The 20,689-nt window shown below is 35.2% G+C and overlaps 3 protein-coding genes across 3 annotated transcripts; 2 read left to right on the forward strand and 1 right to left on the reverse strand.

The window, feature by feature from the left end:
• Window positions 1-8,078: 8,078 nt before the first annotated feature.
• Window positions 8,079-9,636, forward strand: LOC113717394 (metalloendoproteinase 2-MMP-like). The gene has a single exon (XM_027242226.2). The coding sequence runs from the start codon at window positions 8,248-8,250 to the stop codon at window positions 9,373-9,375; it is 1,128 nt and encodes a 375-aa protein (XP_027098027.1). The 5' UTR covers window positions 8,079-8,247; the 3' UTR covers window positions 9,376-9,636.
• Window positions 9,637-13,266: 3,630 nt separating this feature from the next.
• LOC113717395 (protein JINGUBANG-like) lies at window positions 13,267-14,831 on the forward strand. Its single transcript, XM_027242227.2, has one exon. It carries the CDS (start codon window positions 13,326-13,328, stop codon window positions 14,598-14,600), a length of 1,275 nt encoding a protein of 424 aa, XP_027098028.2. The 5' UTR covers window positions 13,267-13,325; the 3' UTR covers window positions 14,601-14,831.
• A 3,257-nt stretch (window positions 14,832-18,088) lies between these two features.
• Window positions 18,089-19,397, reverse strand: LOC140021425 (putative F-box/LRR-repeat protein At5g02700). Its single transcript, XM_072072189.1, has 5 exons — window positions 19,338-19,397; window positions 19,003-19,174; window positions 18,721-18,946; window positions 18,355-18,532; window positions 18,089-18,226 (listed from the first exon to the last, which is right to left on the reverse strand). Exons 1-5 carry the CDS (start codon window positions 19,395-19,397, stop codon window positions 18,089-18,091), a joined length of 774 nt encoding a protein of 257 aa, XP_071928290.1.
• Window positions 19,398-20,689: the final 1,292 nt, after the last annotated feature.

Genomic DNA, 20,689 nt, shown 5'->3' on the forward strand with positions numbered 1-20,689 from the left:
GCAGCCGCAGGAGTCCTCTAATCTTGCAGAATAGAAGATAGTAGTAATTGATACGTCTGAATAAAGGTTGTCCTTCTTTCCAACAGTATAAAATAGTCTGTAATTGGTTACCTACCATCCAAAAGGCCCTGATCTAAACAGAATAAACTAATTTGGCTTAGATATAGTACCAGGTCATCGATACAGTTAGAACACTTCTTGCAATATCCCTGACAAAATTCAACGTCACTGCTAAATATCAAATTGAACGAGTTTTACTCTAAGCTATTTATCAGGTTTGAATTACGACTATATAGCATATGACATCTGCGGCGGTCTCTAAAAATATGTACCCATGACCGTTTCAGATTTTGACTGAAATCCAGTTCAATTCCCCAAATATGTTATGCAACCATTGTTTGTTGGACCAAGGGATGAAGGCACCAAAATTATTTAGCCAATTGGGATTAAGAGATTATGTAAGCCATGATGCAGATGTTGCTACAATAAAGAGCTTCTGATTAAGAATTTAATATCAAAATCCTCTCCAGATAGATAAGTCTGTTTAGAAACCTTGGGAGTTTCTTTGCTTTTGCCGGTAAAGTCGGCTTTAATTTAAGTCGTTAATTGCTCGTTACTGGGAGGTTGGATTGCCGTGCTGACCGATATCAGATCTGTTAATTTTTTTTTATGTGATGTATGTAATATATAAAAATTGTTGAAAAATATGTTGACGACTTACACAAATAAAATTACCATTTGGTAAATAAAATTGGTAACTCGTTGGCTGATAAAAGGAAAAAAATTCTCCAAGACGAAACGATTGGCTGTTGCTTTGTCCTTTGTAATATTTCTGTTTTTTTTCCCTTTCTAGCGGTATTCTATTTTCTTTTGGGATGATAGGATGGTCGATTAATCTAGCTAGGAAGATTCTTGCGTTTGAGAATCAAATACTGTCAAGAAACAAGGGATCTGTGGTTCTTTTCTCATCATCCCGTTTCCTTGCTTCTTCCTCCCTTTTCTTTTTGAGCAAATTACACAAGAGGCATCCAATCTAGGATATTCCTGTAAGCCACATGAGTACTGGACAACGGTAAGGATCGTGTGCAATTTTGCATGCAAAGTATTGCATTCCTGGAAGCACTCATTGGACTACATGGATGGTAAATGGAATTTTTGGTACTATTTTCCGGAAAATGGTACCTATGATTTGAAATCACTTGACCACTTTTCTTGGAATAAACTACACCAAAAACTAACAAGGAAGAAATTAGGCTTGCAATAATATGAAAATATGGGGAAAGAAAAAGGCTAAAGGTCACGTATCAAATGAACACCTCAGTACATGACAAAGAAAAGAATTTAATCTGCCACATATACAATATAAGGACTCCTATATACTAAGATCAGATTGTCATCTGTCTTTAACCAAACCAAAAATAAATTAAACATGCAATTTGCTATTAGTATTATAATACAAGAAGATCCATCATGTCTCATAAGACGTATAGTAGCAGAAACTACCACTAATTATTCTTTTGGACTCTTTTCTGGTACTTATCTTTGATCCAGTGGAAGCCAGCACGGGTTCCTTCCTTGACCTTCTTCACACCTGTTGAAGCAACGTCCTTTGTTTTACCGAACGTGTCACCGACCTTGCTCGAGAATTTGGACGTCGAACTGCTTTTGTTGCTGTTGTAATATCCATTATAAGCTGGCTCGGGATCCCACTGATCTGCCCATGAGGTCTCGCTTGTGTTAAAAACTGCGTGTTTTTCCATTGAAGTAAAGACCTCGCTTGTTTCTCTTGTTAAACTAGAACAAGGCACCACTAGAAAGCAAGAGCGATAGAGCAAAGAGAGGCAGAGGTATTCGAATAGGATTCTGAATGATTATGGTCGTCCAATTCTCATGGGGTTGCTGGTCTTTTATATGGCTATGTTGGACGGTTTTCAATTATATTAATTTCATGGCTGCCTGATGCATGACCCCCAGTCTTCTACCCGCGGCTACACGCGATACCGATAAGGCGTTGAAAAATCAGAGTTTTGAAGATGAAAAGACTGCAAGGTTGATTATTTTTGTCAGCAACCATCCGAGAATGGGTCCAAATTTATTTCGATTGTAATTTTTCATGACTTTTTGGGAAACAATTGTTATAGAGCTTTTTTAGCATGTGATATAAAAAATTGTGATATAAATTTTTTTTCTAAAAACTACAATCCAAACAGGGTTGCTTCTTGCATATATATTAAGAATAGGATTAATTTTTCATACAGTAACAATAAGTACACTAACATTCTAGATGCATGATATATGTGTAAAATTTGGATACATAATATATATAGAATCATTGGAGGAAAGATCGCAACTTTTGCGTATATAAAACTTATGATTATGTGTCAAGCAAATTTTAGAAGACCCAACTTTCTCGTAATACAGTATTTTGCAGCGAATCAAACTTGGTTTTTTTTTTTGTTTTGTTTTGTCGTTCTGAATTAAGCCAAATCTCCTTAGTTTTGGTAACTTTAGTTGGACGGTCTCTTAAGAAGCTGCAGGGAATCGACTAGGATAAGATAAAGTAGCTATTTATTGACTTTTTTTTTTTTTGGGTTCACCATTTGAGACTTACAACTTATGTGGTGTAAACTAGCTAGGAGGAGGAATTCAAAGTTGGTATCCTGAAAAATGGAAAGAAGTTAACTTCTAGAATATAATAGGAAATAGGAGGTCCCTTTCGTTTTTTCAATGCATTCCAGAAGTTTGAGGGCAGTTGAAAATCGATACATCTAAAATGCTACTAGTATCTTCTCTGGAAGCTTCTGGTGGAGGAAGATAAGGATCCATGGAAAAAAAAGGAAAAGTTTTAGAAAGTTGTTGTCGTGGCGTATGATAATAGAGGAGGATAACACTTTGGTTCCCTTCGACTTTTACCTTGACTATAATATAATGCAAATTTTGAATTGTGACCAGGAACACATGTAAGTCCTGACGCAGATGCTTCTGTTTAAAAGTTTCTCCATGCCTACGCTACGTACCACTTACGTGGTCGAAACAAAACTTCATTTCCTGTGGCTCCAGCAATAAAATAGCGACGGCCCGATGTCTTTAAACTTCTTCCGCCTTTGGGATTTATGTATTTATTTGTTTTTCTATTTCGCAAAAATGTCAAATGTTGACCGCTTGGCATTTTATTTCCTTTCTAGTTTCTACATTCTAATTCCGTTCATTATTTACCCCTCTACAAAAGATGATCATTTCTAATCAATGTATTCAAGCCATGCTGCAAATCTAAACAAATTTGGCCTCAATATCGGATTAATAACCAGTTGACCGGTCAACTCGTGAAGCAAACGACTTTTGGATCAGTTAGCCTCAAGATAATTATAGTTCTACTATATTAATAACATTCATTCTTTTGGTGTGTATATATATATATACATCCTTTGGTATGTAAAATCTTACTAAAAATAATCTAACTCCTATCTAAAAATTTATGTAGTAAGGCCTCTGTAACTGCGCCACTATCTAAAAATAATCTAAGTTCTGAGTTAATAACTAAATAAAGGTATTTTGAGAGCTTTGGTAGGGATGTAATCGAACCGAGCTGCTCGCCAACTAAGCTTGACTCGAACTTGGTCAAATCGAGTTCGAGCAGCTCAATAAGGTTATTGAGTCGAGTTCGAGCATCCAGAAGCGATGCTCGAAGGCTCGACGAGCCTTATCGAGCATTTTAATTTTAATTATTTAATATATTATTATTATAAAATTACCCTTATACCCAAAAGAATTATCGAATTTATGAAATATTTCAAGTCATATAAAAATTTAAAAAGGGCAATAATGTCTTTTAGTTCAAAAATTATCAAGAAAATGAATTTTAATAACTCGAGCTCGATAAGGCTCGCATGGACTCGAGCCCATGCGAGTCGAGCTCGAGTATTGCGAGCAAGCATCGAGCTCGAGCTCGAGCTCCAATAATAGTACTCGCTCGAGCTCGAGCAGCCTTCTTGCATGTCGAGTCGAGCTTGAGTATGGCGATACTCGGGTTCGACTCGACTCGATTACAATCCTAAGCTTTGGGTACTCTACTTCTCCTGCCACCAAACTCTAGTGCACACCATCTATTTTCTCTTTCTTCTCCTACCCTTCTTTTCTCACCTTTCCCTCCTCCTCATTTTCTTCTCTTTCCATATCCTCTTTCACCAACATTCCTCTCCCCTCCTCTTTCTCTCCCGCGAAGATTAGATCTGGCCAAATCTACTGGATCTGGCTTCGTAAATAGATCTACGAGAGGAAGGAAAACGAGAGCCTTGTAGTGGGAGGGAAAAGGGAGGGAGAGAGGGGTTGGAGAAGACTGCTAGTAAAAGAATTATAGAAAAGAAAGAGGAGGAAAAGAAGAAAAAAGAAGCGAAACAGTGGTGGGAGGAAGAGATGTTGAGGAAGAAGGAATTATGGGTTGACAAAGAAGGAGGTGATAGAAGGTAGTAGTCGACCGAGAGGAGAGCGAAGGAAAGAGGTGATAGCGGTAGCATGGAAAGATGAGGCAGGGGAAGGGTAAACAATTAAATTAAAAAAATTTTAAAAATAGCTCAAAGAATTTTAAATTTTAAAGTACCCTAAATACTACTACCTCCGTCCCATTTTGATAGTCCTGATACTTTTTTCACACAATTTAATAAAAAGTAGTTAACTTTGTTGGAACAATCAATTTAGGTAACTATTTTTCTAAAATATCCTCACATTAATTAGAGTACAACTTTATGGGAACTTAAAATGATGGTAAAAAAAGAATCAACTCTCATTAAATAGGGTAGTTTTATAGTAATAACCAACTTACATTGAATAAGGGTATTTTAGAAAATTAAAATACAACTACATTCTTCAATTAGAAAGTGGACTATAATTTGGGACAAACGAAAAAGGAAAATAGGACTATCAAAGTGGGACGGAGGGAGTATATGATTTCTTCTTGATTTATATGGTTTTATTACGACCCATGTCCAAAGTTTCCAAAATACCTTGTTTAGCAGTCAAATTAAAAGGAGGAGGCTGATCGATTTTAAGAGGTGGGGTTACTGCATAAGGACTTAATTCGACTCAAAAATTAAGTTTTATGAGCAAATTAGGCAAAGACAAAAAAAAAGAACTAAATTGACCCTAGTGAAAAAAAATATTAGATACAAAATTGACCATCTTCGCTTTTTAAAAAGTTCTTAATATCACAATTAGACCCGCACCGGATACCCGTACTTGAGCCAAAATAGTGGCGTACAGAATAGGACTGGCTTTGAGGTCTGGACGGCTTACACTCTGGTACATGCAAGAAAGGAAATATCCTAGTAGTTGATCTCCTTGAACTATACTCCAGAGATGATTGAGGACCTATGATCTCGTCTCCACTTTTTTTTTTTTTTTTTCGATCCAGGGAGTATTCCAATTTTGTCAGACTAATTTCCCTACTTTTGTGCACATTACCTCCAAGAATATACAGGATTGTAGGAGGGACGACTCAAACACGCGAACTCAGGATTCAAAGAAGCTACCGGTGACACCCGAGCCAACCCCCAGGGCATCTCCTCTCCACTTGCGTGGCCTAAAAACTCAGGCTCCGTTTGGATTAGCTGTTTTTGGGTTTGTTTTTCAAAAACACCACTGTAGCATTTTGAATCTGAAAAACAAGTCCGTTTGGATTAGTTGTTTTTGGGGTTGTTTTTCAAAAACTATATGAAAAACTTTTACTGTAGATTTTTTTGGATTATTTTTAGAGGTAATTTTGAAACATATTTTGGAGTATTTTTAGAATATTTAGAATATTTATATTTTTATATAAATATACATTTATGCATTTATAATACATTTATATTTACAAATGTATAGATGTATATTATTATAAATGAATAAATTATAAATGAATATTATATAAATGTATAAATTATAAATTATAAATTTTATATTTGTTATACAAATATGCATTTATAATACATTTATAGATATTTATATATTCCTATAAAAATATATAAATGTATTATATTATATATAATACATAATATAAATATATTTATAAATGTATAAGTGTATATTATTATAAATGTATAAATTATAAATGAATATTATAAATATATTATAAATTATAAGTGTATATTATTATAAATGTATAAATTAATATATTATAAATATATATTAATATTATGTAGAAATGTATTTATATAATTAATATAAATGTATATATGTATTGATATTATGTATAAATGTAAAATTAATATTATGTATATTAATATAAATGTATAAATGTATTATATTATATATAATACATAATATAAATGTATATTTAAATGTATAAGTGTATATTATTAAAAATGTATAAATTATAAATGAATATTATATAAATGTATAAATTAATAAATTATAAATATATATTAATATTATGTAGAAATGTATTATTATAATTAATATAAATATATACATGTATTAATATTATGTATAAATGTAAAATTAATATTATGTATATTAATATAAATGTATAAATGTATTATATTATATATTATACATAATATAAATGTATATTATAAATATACATAAATATTTATATATTATGTATAAATGTACATTTATATAAATGTATAATATATTATATATTATATTATATATAATTTATATAACATATAATATTTATGTAAATATATTATAAATAAATAAAAATATATTATAAATAAAATAAAATATTTATAATATGTATGTATAAATATATAATATTAGAAATGTATAATATATATAATATACATTATTATTAATATAATTTATGTATAATATACATAATTGAAATATACATATTAATATATATTAATATATATTATAAAACAAAATTGAATAAATATATTAATAAATTTATATATAAATAAATGTATTTATATAAATATATAATATTTATTTCAATTGATATAATATATATAATATTATACATAATTGAAATAAATATATTTATATTAATATAATATATATATAATATACATAATTGAAATATACATATTAAAATACATAATTGAAATATACATATTAAAATATATTAAAATATAATTGAAATATTCATATTAAAATACATAATTAAAATATACAAATTGAAATATACTTATTAAAATATACAAATTAAATATACATAATTGAAATATATTTGGAGTTATTTTTGATATATTGTTTGGATATGGTGTTTTTTAAGTTGTTTTTGAAATACACATTACTGTAGCATTTGAAATGTGAAAAACAGTTTTTCAAAAACAGGTGCAAAAACACTCAATCGAAACGCAGCCTCAATCATATACGTGTATCCCACAAATCCCAACAGTTTTAACCTCCAGTGTTGTTGACCGTAGTCCTACATTTATAATAAATATAAAAAAATATATATTTTTACTACAAGGCAATGAAAACGTCAAAATTTTGGTAAGTTGAAAAGTAAACAGATCAACACCTGATGTCTCGGCCTCTCATTCTCATGTACGAGTTGACAAAACGACACTGCTGCAAACGAGAAAAGAGAACTTCCAATTTGCTTAGTTCGCTACGCAGCAAGAGTGAACGAGGCATCGTAGAAAGTAGAAACTAGTCACCAAGGAACCTTTTCCTTTTCCTTTTTTCTTTGTGCGCGTGCGCGTGTGGTTGCAAGTCATTACAAGCATAAGGACTAGTATTTTGGTTCCTCGCAACACATTGGAATTTTCAGTCTGTTGCCGTCTCTTACTGGAGCATTTGATTAGATTATTAATCAATAAAGAAACCTCAGTTGCATTTGTTGTTATACCTTTGAGGGTGCATTAAAGAAATGCGTTCTTACGAGATTAGTTAAAAGCAGCGATTGAAGATACCATCTTAACAATTTGCAGTACCATTATTACAATTGACACTGAAATGCAATAACCAAACGAAACACAAAATAACTTATTTAGTTATGATTAGATTTTTTTTTTTTTAAAAAAAATAAGTCCAATTAATTGTAAGACTAGTAGCATGAAGTATGAACACTCCAACTCCAAGGAACAAAAATGGGTACAATCTGCGGAACAATTCCAACTCGGATTAATAAATAATAGTAATATATGTAAACGCGCCTCTGCACGACAATTGTCCGCCATTAGAGTCAATAATGATTACCCGCCAAATAGCATAGCAATACCCCTGGCCCTGGCATCCTTTTCCGAAACACATATATGAACCGTCCGTCCAGATCCACACTGCTAAGTTTCCATTGCCTGGAGGCAGCTCCATCAAAAAATGAAAAGAATCATCCCTTCTTCTTCCATCATCATCGTCGTCCAATCATCTTTTCTTCTTCTACTGCTACTTTTTTCGCTCACTCCAACAACGTCAGCTCATTTCTTCCCCAACATTTCCTCCATTCCCAAATCTCTAATCCCAAACAAAACTTCTTGGGATGCATTTAATCAGTTCCTAGGCTGCCACACGGGTCAGAAAGTGGACGGCTTAGCAAAGCTCAAACAATATTTCCAACGTTTCGGATACATTAACACTTCTCTCCTTAACTTCACCGATGATTTCGATGATTACCTGGGAACTGCTCTCAAAACTTACCAGCGAAACTTCAACCTTAACGAGACCGGTGAGCTCGACGCGCCCACTTTGCAGCACATTACTCGCCCGAGATGCGGCAATCCCGATATCGTCAACGGTACTACTTCCATGAACTCCGGCAAAGTAGCAAATGCTAACTCTCTCCGCCCTCACACGGTTGCCCATTACTCGTTTTTCCCCGGCATGCCTCGTTGGCCGGCGGGGAAGACGGACTTAACCTACGCTTTTCTTCCGGAGAATCAGGTGGAAGACGTTGTCAGAAGGGTGTTTGCAAACGCATTCGACCGATGGTCGGAGGTGACGACGCTGAATTTTACCGAGACGGCGTCGTTTAGCCTTGCGGACATCAAAATCGGGATTTTTAGTGGGGACCACGGCGATGGGGAGCCCTTTGACGGGGTTCTGGGGACTCTGGCTCACGCGTTTTCGCCGCCGAGTGGGAGGCTACATCTGGACGGCGACGAGAATTGGGTGATCGACGGCGATTTTTTGAGTGCCCCGTCTTTGGCTTCAGCCGTTGACTTGGAGTCAGTTGCGGTTCACGAGATCGGGCATTTGTTGGGTTTGGGTCATTCGTCGGTTGGGGAGGCGATTATGTACCCGAGTATTGGGTCTGCCACCAGGAAAGTGGAGCTCACCAAAGATGACATTCAGGGGATCCAGATGTTGTACGGGTCTAACCCGAATTTCAATTGGTCAACAACTTTGACGCCCAGTAACGAGAGGGACTCCAACGGGTCCTGGGGCTTGAAATCATCACGGATTCTTCTGATTGCTGGGCTATTCCTGTTGCCGATTATTCTATTGTAGTAAATTTCATACTACCTAGTAGTATTCTTTTACTCTCTCTACATGATTATTTTAAAGGATAGACACGGATTAGGAGTAATTCAGTGATTACCGTTCATTCATTGTATTTACAGGAGACTTTGCCCATATGTATTTGTTTGTTGTGGCGTGTGGAAAAGTTGTTACATTTCTATGTGCAAAACGAGCATGTAAATATTGTACTACTCCATTATTTGTTTTGCTCCCTAGTAATTCATAGAAAGTTACTTTAGTGGGACCAAAGTTTAAACTAAAACAAGACATCCTTGGATTTTGCTCCTTTGAGTCTGAACAAGTCCTTGCTCCTTTGAGGGAAAAGGCCGACAAAGAAAACCAACAAAAGCAAAAGAAGTTTCCAAGTTACAATTATGAGAAGCGAGGTTGAACTTGCTAAACTCATGCTAAATGATTTTTCGCAATTGGCGAGCAATGTTAAAGACTCGCACGTTATGTGTATAATAATTAACTGGTGCAGCAAAATAAGATGATAATATGTACGTAAAGATTTTGATGATTATGGCAAATCTTAGGAGGGAACAATTGATACTAAAACGTAAATTATAGGATGCAAATCTATTAGCTTCCTTTAGAGTTGTAAATGAGTCGAGTTGAATTGAGTAGCTAGCACAGTTATTCGTTAAAGTCTGAACTCGAACATGCGTTAATTGAGTTTAAACAATTCAAGCTGTTTAACAAGTTGAATTCAAACATAATATGTAAAACTCGAAAGTTTGTCTAGTTTAATCAAGCTCAATTAAGTTTCACTTTCACACACACACATATTAATTTTTTTATTTATTAGTATGAGATGTTTATTTTGTCCCTTGTTTAAAATTATATAAAATGTAAATATATATTTCCAAACTCAATTACAATCGATTAAGCTCAATTAAACTCAAATTAAATTTGATTGGGATCGATTTGCAAGAGATCGAGCTTTGGTAAAATAAAATTGAGCTCGAGTTCGACTTTCAAGAATTTGACAAGTTCAATCTCGAGTTTTGAATCTAAATTTTGTAACTCAAGTTGACCTCGAGTGGTCGAACTCAACTCCCGAACTCGACTCGTCTCTTACATCGCTTTCCTTCGTTCAAGAGTATGTTTGGAATTACAAATTGTTTCTTTGCAAATCTCAAATAAAATGGGTTTGACAGTGGGCCTCTAACAATCCTTAAGGAATTGTAGCTTTCTCAGTCCCAACTAGCAATGGCTTGATCCAGCCCACGGCAAGGGTGAGGAAATGGACTGAAAAGCACAACACCATGAGTAGTATTTTATTTTATTTTTTGTTTAATTTTTATAACTATAGTTTAACCTTCTCATTAATTTGTATTGTAGTTAACCCAGAATGAGCTTTTCTCCAATCTCTTAAGCAGCTAAGCATTTAAAGTAATCCTAAAAAATGTGCAGTTTAACAAACTTTATTTATTTTTTCTTAAAAAAAAAGTCCAACTAGTAAACAAAGTATTGAGATTAATTTTTTTATTAGACTGCAACAGTTATTCTAACATACTCTAGCCCCCACTAAGGGGGGGGGGGGGGAGAGATCCAACGTGGCCTAAAGAAGCCTAACATACACTTTTAGGGGTGAGGGGGGAGGTCCAATAGCACTTAAAGAAACTTACGGGAATTGAACCATCATTGGATCAGATGGAGGCACAACGTACCCGTATGGATTTAGAAAAAGGTACATATAGTGGCACATTAATAAGAGGCAATATTTGAACTCTAGCCTCCTACTCCACCAAGATTTAAAGTTTTTGGTGGTGACCAACAGTTCAAAGGACGGTTGGGTAAGTATTGAGATTAATTGAAACTTGTAAATTTCTATGGAGCCAAACAGACACCAATTGGAAGTTTCCATGGTTGTTGTTTTGTATTGAGCCTAAATAAAACTCGTACACTTCAGCCGAGCCAAACTGAAATTTGAAGTATCTATGGTTCATGTTCTGTCATAATTAAACGAGTATGCGCCGGCTATCCAAAACTTGACAACTCTTACTACTTCCAAGGTCAAATTGTTGAATCTTGAAAGCAAGTTTTTACCCATTTAGACGATCAATTTCCAAAATTCAGGTCCCCCACCACTACAAATGCCGAAAGGAAAAAGAAAACAGGTCTGGGACTGGCAACTTGCGTATCCCTGTGCTTCGTTTTGTACGGAACGAAAACAAACCTTCCACCAACCCCATTAATTTCCATCCAGTCCCATCATTTCCTGGCCGGTAAATGGCAACAAAATCAAACAAACCGGAATCGGGAGAAAGAAAAGTAACACTGGACGTTTTAGCATCTATCCGTTTGTACTTCAGATAGTTCACTTGCACACAATGGAATGGATAGAGGCCAAAAATGGGTAATTCTGATGCGACTTCACAATTTACGTCCGTTTTTTTGATTTGTCGATTCCTGGATCGAAAACTTTTCCTCTCCCGTTTCCATCACAAATTGCTCCCGTCTTTATCATCCAGAAAGGATAGCAAGTTGCACGTTGACAACCCAAGAACTTGTAGTATGTCCTCTCGTGAAATGAATGGGAAGCTTTGGACTCGTTTAACTAATACCGTGTGCCGATGTTTCTTTTTTCAGAAGACAAAATCATTGGGGTCGGAAGATTAATATCTCTGTAATAGGTACCGTGTTTCCTTGAGCAAGCCAACCAGTCAAGCCCACCCGTAATCTTATAAAGCAAAAGAAATGTGTGCGTAAATTATACGTACATTGTCAAATTATACAGACCAGATTCACAGGATATAAATATTGAAGAAGTACGTTGACCCCCGACCGAAAATGGTGTCCATGCACTAATCTCCAATTGGTGGAGTATTATCAGAGATGCGAAAGCGGACAAAGCTAGCGCATGCACATACATATACATTTACTAATTACGTTATTTAATTAAGTAACAGGGAGTCCTTACATCATAAAATTCCAAATGTCGCAAAACTAATGCAATGACAAAGAGAGAGTCCTCCTATGTGCTTCAAAATTTAATTGTCGTCTTATGAAGCTTCCTTATCGGTAATAAGGATTATCAATACTTAATTACTCTCCTCTTCCAATTTTCTACTTGTCCATACTCTCAATTCATGCACTGAGATATATATACACCGGGACCACGCCCACTTTGATCAATTTGACCTAAAAAAGAAAGAAAAGATAGAATAAAAACACAATGAACATTACATATCTTATCCCTTCTAACCATGCCCAAGATAACAGCTTATGGATGTGACGTGAAGTCTACCATGCTAAATTCAGACTACAGTAAAAGGCAATTGAAAGAATGCACAGTGACGGATCTATCATCAAGATAATCTTAATTAAGATAACACATTAGCTTCAGTCTAGATTATTCACCTTAATTCTCAAATCACCCAAAGGAATTGAGATTAATACACTTTATACTTGGCCTACTATCGACCGTGGATGGTGAAATAGTGGTAGGTCCGGATTGCTTTGTGTAGAAGCACAAACAAAGATGCAAGAAATTGATTTGATTTGAACATCATTGATCCTATCAGCTAGTAATTCCAAACTGAAAAAATACCTTTTACACAACCACAATTGCTCCAGCTCCTTTTTTCCCCCTTTTTTTTTTTGGGAAGAATCTGGATTTTGCTAAACAAGTGGTCTTAAAAGAGGATACAAACTAGCAAACCTCAAAAATTAAATAAATCATTAAAGATAAGGTGGCTCAGTGCAACTTTGTATCAAATCTCGTAGTCCATTCCACGCTTTCATGTTGAACAGTAGTACTGGACCCTTCCTTTCGTACATCGCTGTCCCGCCTTTTGCTAACAAGCACCATTCTTCTATCTTGCGCGTCAACCGGGGCCAACTAGTTTTTATATTTAGCCAAATTCAGTTCAGATATTTAGTCCATCTCAAATTCACTGTCAAGAATTGGCTCTCTCCATCTTCAACAAAAAATGGGGGTTCTCCCTTGCCCTTTACCTGGCAATTTGAAGATTAACGAAGCAGAATCTGATCAATCCCATTCTAACCGTTCAGACCCATCATCCAACTCTTCCCTATACTCACAACCAAGTTTACCATCTGTTCCTTCTCTAACATCCCCTCCGCAAAATGTTGAACAGCCCTCAAACACCTACCACCACCTTTTAGCCACCCTCAAAGGCCACTCCTCTTATGTTTTCGGACTAGCTCTCGCCGGAAAACACCTCTACAGCGGCTCTTCCAATAGCGAAATTCGCGCATGGAGCCGTGACCCCTCCCCCGATGACTACTCAATCAATGGTAGTACTAACTGTAACTTGGTAGCACAAGGCAACAGTGCTATCAAATCTATAGTAATCCTAGGTGACAAGCTCTTCACTGCCCATAATGATCACAAAATTCGTGCGTGGAAGATCGATAACGATCATCACACACCACAGAGAAAGTACAAATGCATTGCAACCTTGCCAACGTTGAACGATCGTTGCATGAGAGCTTTCTCGGCCAAGAATTATGTACAAGTGAGGAGACACAAGAAGTGCACATGGGTTCATCATGTTGACACTGTATCAGCCCTGGCCTTGTCGACAGATGGTTCTTTGCTGTACTCCGTTTCGTGGGATCGGACGTTCAAGATTTGGAGAACCTCGGACTTCAAATGCTTGGAATCAGTATGGAATGCACACGATGATGCCATTAATGCAGTTGCTTTGTCCAGTGATGGATTTGTTTACACGGGCTCAGCAGACAAGAAGATTAAGGTTTGGAAAAAACATGAAGGAGACAAGAAACACAGTCTTGTGGCTACACTAGACAAACACAAGTCAGCTGTGAATGCATTGGCACTTAGCTCAGATGGGGCTGTTTTGTACTCTGGTGCGTGTGATAGGTCGATAGTGGTGTGGGAAAAAGACGGCAGCAGTGGACATATGGTGGTTGCGGGTGCATTGAGAGGGCATACAAAGGCCATCTTATGTTTGACTGTTGTCTCGGATTTGGTACTGTGTAGCGGCTCAGCGGATAAAACGGTCAGAGTTTGGCGGCGAGGACTTGGAAAGAGCTACTCTTGTTTGGCTGTCTTTGAAGGACACAGGGGTCCAGTCAAATGTTTGACGGCAATTGCAGAGAATAATCATGCTAGCAGCGATAATAATTCTTCTTCTTCAGCTGTGGTTTCTTACTTGGTTTACAGCGGCAGTTTGGATTGCGATATTAAAGTTTGGAAAATTTCGGTTCCCTCTGTTTAGATTTAGATGCCAAATTGGTCTGTGTATTTTATCTCATTTATTGGGCTTGTTTCTTTCTTATTGTATACTGTATAGGAGATGTGTACATATGGTGTTACATATGAGATATGGTGTTACAATCTTGTTAATCCTCGAGTTCTAGTGCTGATAGATTAGATTGAGAGTTGAATTAATGCATTGTAATGAAACATCGGTTTTTCTGTGGTTCAAAATTATCCTGTTTTTTTTTTTTCCTTTTCTTTTTTTTATTTCTAGTGAAGACTCTAAATCTTATAAGAAATGTGAGATCGAATTTTGAGAGTCGATTTTTTTTTTTTTTTTACAGCTATCAGCTGTGTTTTTCAGACAAATTGGTCTACATTTTCACAAGATTGAAGACCATCATTGCAATCAACCAGGATGTCATTAGCCCATAAGAAGAACCCTTTAAAAGTAATTGAAGTGCAAAAGATTTCTCTATCTATAAGTCAACTCAAAATCCGAAGATCCCAGGCTAATTTTCGATTAATTATTCTAAACCAATCTAATGATATCATGCATGCGAGGTCTGTTTCTGCTTAGCCTATATGATTTTATTAAGATGCCATTTGTACGAAACAAAACCAGCCCAAGAGAGTCTAATGCGGAATGACATACCCAAATGCCAATAGTACGTGCAACAGAACAACAATAGTACCAAGTATTTTAATTAGGGGAGGAATACATTACAGGCTATACCCTCAGCAGCCTTTCAGGCAATCCAATAGGTCTTGACCTCCACAATAACCCAAGAGAACAATTTTTAATTCTTTACCGTATCTACTACCACTTATAATTCTCCACCACAGCTTTATGCAGCAGCAAATCTACGCTTACGTATCCTCAATTAAGCTAACGTTTCTTAGTAAAAGTTTTCAAGATCTGATTTGGAAAATTGATTATTATTTGGTTGGGAGTTAGGCTGAAAGTTAGTTTAACCTGCTGCACGTTTTACGTCCAATTCCTGCCTTATTTGACCTTTGAAATTAGCATTACAGTCATGGGACTAGGAGGGACAAGCCCCCCAACAAAATCACAGCGTACCTGTGAAGGGGGTCTAGAAGAACAGTAAATCGATGATTATTCTCTCTGTTGTACATTTTTTAGCCACATTATTGTTTTGGGATAATTTCACAAACCTCCCCTGAGGTTTCTGACACTTGCACTGAGATCCCTCCAAGTTTTAAAAATTTCACCTAGCTCCCTTGCTTTACAAATTTGGTAACAATTCAGTCCAATTAGGATTAAAATATTACTATCATGATAGAGATGATATTTATATTTCATGAATACCCTCTTCCTCCCTATATTAGTACAAGATTGCTTGTTAATAAAAAGGTAGAGATGATTATGAATATTTTATTTTGAATCATTTAATTTATGTTAAATACATAAATATTTGCAAATAAAATTCAAAAGCCGTTACACAAATATTTTTACGAAAGGAAAACTAGCATGTTTTGTATTTAATATAAATGAAGTATTTGAAAGTAAAAAAAAAAAATTGTCCATAACATACCAGTTCTTTACGAGTTTCTTCCATTATATGAATAAAGTACTAGTTATTTATGAGTATTTTATTTTGAATCATTTAATTTATATTAATATACATAAATATTTATAAGTGAAATTCAAAAAGTATTACGCTGATATTGTTACGAAAGGGAAACTAGTAGGTTTTGTATTTAACATAAATTAAATACGTGAAAGTAAAAAATGAAATTACCCACTTTTTACCTGCTCTTTACGGGTTTCTTTTATTATATGAATAAAGTACTAACTATTTATAGGCATTTTACTCTGAATCATATAATTTGTGTTAAATACATAAATGTTTGTAAGTAAAATTTAAAAAGTGATATACTAATATTTTTACGAAAGGAAAACTAGTAGGTTTTGTATTTAACATAAATTAAATACGTAAAAGTAAAAAAAAAAAAAAAAAGAAACTACCCATAACATATTAACTCTTTATGGGTTTCTTCTATTACACGAACAAAGTAATAGCTATTTATGAGCAAAAAGAAATATCCCATAAAGTACCAACTCTTTATGGCCTTTGTCTATTATATGAACCAAGTACCAGATTTTTATGGGTATTTTATTCTGAATCATTTAATTTATGTTAAATACATAAATATTTGCAAATAAAATTCAAAAGCCGTTACACAAATATTTTTACGAAAGGAAAACTAGTATGTTTTGTATTTAATATAAATGAAGTATTTGAAAGTAGAAAAAAAAATTGTTCATAACATACCAATTCTTTACGAGTTTCTTCCATTATATGAATAAAGTACTAGTAATTTATGAGCATTTTACTTTGAATCATTTAATTTATATTAAATACATAAATGTTTATAAGTGAAATTCAAAAAGTGTTACACTAATATTATTACGAAAGGAAAACTAGTAGGTTTTTATTAACAAGCAATCTTGTACTAATATAAGGAGGAAGAGGGTATTCATGAAATATAAATGTTATCTCTATCATGATAGTAATATTTTAATCCTAATTGGACTGAATTGTTACCAAATTTGAAAAGCAAGGGAGCTAGGTGAAATTTTTAAAACCTAGAGGGGTCTCAGTGCAAGTGTCAGAAACCTCAAGGGAGGTTTGTGAAATTATCCCTATTGTTTTCTAATGAACCTATTTTATCCTGCCACAGGGTTCGCAAATGCATATTAAGTAGCCACGTTAAAAAGAGCCATCACCAAAAAGGAGTTTTAGGTGAACTTGAGCTGATTAAATTAACATAAATACATCATGCTAATTCTTCCTTAAAAATTAGAAACCCCTCTCTACTTTTGCCGAGTTATGATGATTACCAATTTGAATATGACCAAAACGGGTGTGTGTCAAATCAAGAGAATTGACACCTAATCTATTGCTACTAGCACAATAGAACTCCTAGAACTAGAAAGTAGAAATAAAAAAGCAAAGATGCTTCTCCTGCTGTCTATAGGGCCTGGATGATGTAAACGCACAGAAAACAGAGAGACTCAAACATTCCAAATGGGAGTTACTGCACATATCGTCTTAGAATCTGGGTAGCATGTACTGTTTTGCTGGAACTTGTAACAAACTTCAAAGGACCTGCGCTTAATTAGTAGTGAGACAGGACGAACATGATTTTACATAAAGCAACGACACATTATAATTATTCACAACTTACAAGCGCACCTTATATGACAGCCTCAATAGATGGTGGAACAATAGAATTAGTTCTGTTGAATTGGTTTTTCAAACGCTAAACTACAATCAACTGTGCTCTGCGAGGCAGTTTGCTCTGAAGCTAAAGCAGCTTCCCTGTTCCCTGGAATTGGACAAAGCTCTTCAGTCCATGATGTTCGAGTATAACGAGGAATACGGCCATCAACCATGATCGTCTTAAGTGAGATGGCAGTCTCAAGCAAATTATTGGCAAGTTGAGCATCAGTCTTGATCCCAGCCCGACCAACAAATCCCATCATGTTGAGACACTTGTTACTGTATCTCCTAGCTTGCTCTTCCCACTCCTTCTAGCACTACAAATTTCAATTCCAAAATGCTTGAGGTTGCTGAATTCTGGAAAATTAGTTGGAAAACCTACGCATCTTGCTGAATCCTGCATTCAAGGTGTTAAACACACAAGTGAATGGTTAAAATTAAACCAGCACCATTGAACATTTTAGGAAAAACAAAGATAGAAGTAACATATAAAAAAAAATGCAGAAGCTGTTAAATCGATCTTACCATGAGCCTCAAATCCAATTCCAGTTTCTCCAGCCGAGCGAGATACAAAGTACTTGGAGAATTGGTAATGAACTTCTCACGGTACTCATTACCAAAGGAAACTAAAGCGAGTTCTGGAACTTCTATAAAGCGTATGTTTATCGTGGCCTGGTTATTTGGTAGGTACAAGACTTTACAGCTGAAACCTCAACATTCTGCAACTTCTGGAAATATACAATCTCTAAGTGCTTCAACTTGAGCGACTGGCCAGAAACTCTGAAGTTTTGTAGAGGGGAAGACTTTCCACGAATAGTTGCTCGAGGAAGAGACATGTTGATGAGAAGCATGCAAGATGTTTTTCAGTTTATCAAAAGAGACTTCAAGCACAGGGATGTTAGCCTGTCAAAACTCGGAAAATCAAAAGGCAAATCCAGCAACCAAGACGGGAAAGTATAGACACTATCAGAGCTCGTATAACATCCGGCAGCTGCAGTTTGATCCACTTCAAGCCTTTGGACCCTTCTCACGATGGCAAAGTTGATCCATTTATCAACAGCAGTTGCGTATGACTCACCCAAGTCAATAGCAATTCTCAATTGTTCCACTAATGAACCTTCATGTGATTAACCCAATCTCAATATTTTGGTGCTTCGATGTGCCGTTCTTTACCATCGAATATGAGCCGCATTGTTTGAAATGCATCGAAATCCAAATGGCTACTGAAAACTTTCCAGAGGTTCCTCTGCCTACGAGAAAGGATACATGTCCTTGCTGCCTCTTTCATCACCATGAGTGACAATGTGTTTCTCAGAATTTCTTCGGGCAACTGATTAATCCAATCCTGAAAAGCAATAATATTTCCAAAACTTTGAACAATTAAAAGTTGTGTAGATAAAGAAAGTTAAGCTTAATCTAAGACCCAATGAACAGCAAGAAATACGAGTTTGATCAGATATTTATGTGCAAATACACTCAGGTGCAAACTTGATAAGTAATATGCCTACCCAGCCAATAGCCAATATTCGATGTAGCTCTAGAAGAAGCGAAAGAAGACGTGATTTCATATTCCAAAGAAATACTTGATAAATGGCAACAAAGGAGAATGAACACTTCATCTTTCATGCATTGATTTTCAATGGAAAACCTAAAAAGAGATGAGCGATAAGCTCAAAGATGCAGCAGTGTGGCCAATACGACAGACTCAAAAATAAACAATCTCAAAGGAAAAGGGGAGAGAAGCTTGTTTTCACCTTCTCGCTCGACTGTGTTGGTGCATTTTTCGCAATTTTCTCCATGGAATGCAATGTCACCCTATACACAATTAGCTGTTTCTTTTGCTATCAGCCTCCCACAAAAAAAAAAGGCAAAATCAGTAAGCATTGAAGTACATGAACAAGGCTGAAAGTACCCTTTTACGTGAAGGAAGACAATAGGACAAGAGCAGGGGAATTGTATGCCAAAGAAACAGGAAAATCTTTGGGGCAACCACCAAAGCATGGAATGGTCTTCAAGACGTCTTCATTAACAGAAGCAACGTACTAGAATGGCCAAACTTCAATCGACGCTTAATGATCCTTAAAACCATCAAACTGTTTAGCGTGGGGAATTTTTTTGGTACTAGGAATTAGCACTGCTTAATGGTTGTGGACTTGGATTCCTGTGGGAATACACATTTGAATTTTGAAGTGGGCAACCCAACAGTTAAAACAATAAATTGCACGGATCACCCTTGAGGTTTGGTCTGATTACAAATACTTCCTTCAACTTTTACTAAATCACAAACAATCTCTCTTTACAAGTAATAGGTTCGAATAAAAGTGGGTGCATTATTACTTTTCACGCAAAACTACTAATTTTTTTTTGAGTGAAAACATATGCTATTTAAAGAGGTGGATCCCAATTTAAGAGTTTTTATTGTGGACACACACCCTTAAATTTAACTAAAAATTTTCTCATGGTTCAGACCAACTATTTCACTAATTTAATGCTTGATTTTTGTCCACTAAAAATACTTTATATACGATTCTTGAATTCATTATTTTCACGTTACATAAAATTCAAGTAAAGATTGTAAGGGGTAATTTATTTGACCAGTTGATAGCATTTCATTGGTCAAAGACTAGCCAGTAGTTGGTCCGAACCATGATAAAATTTCTCAACTTTAGCAATGTTCAATCTGTAACCATTACAAGGATAAATCAATTGAGGGGTTGCTCTTATTGAAATTGCACTTGTCTAAAGATTAAAATAGATGCATTACTTTATTGCTACTCTTGAGTTGTGATTACCACAAAACATAATGATGCTTTTTCTTTTTCACATTATTAAAAAATTTAGGATTAATTGCATTGAACCT

The sequence above is a fragment of the Coffea arabica genome, chromosome 11e, assembly GCF_036785885.1.
Source record: "Coffea arabica cultivar ET-39 chromosome 11e, Coffea Arabica ET-39 HiFi, whole genome shotgun sequence".
In the NCBI taxonomy this organism is placed as follows: domain Eukaryota; kingdom Viridiplantae; phylum Streptophyta; class Magnoliopsida; order Gentianales; family Rubiaceae; genus Coffea; species Coffea arabica.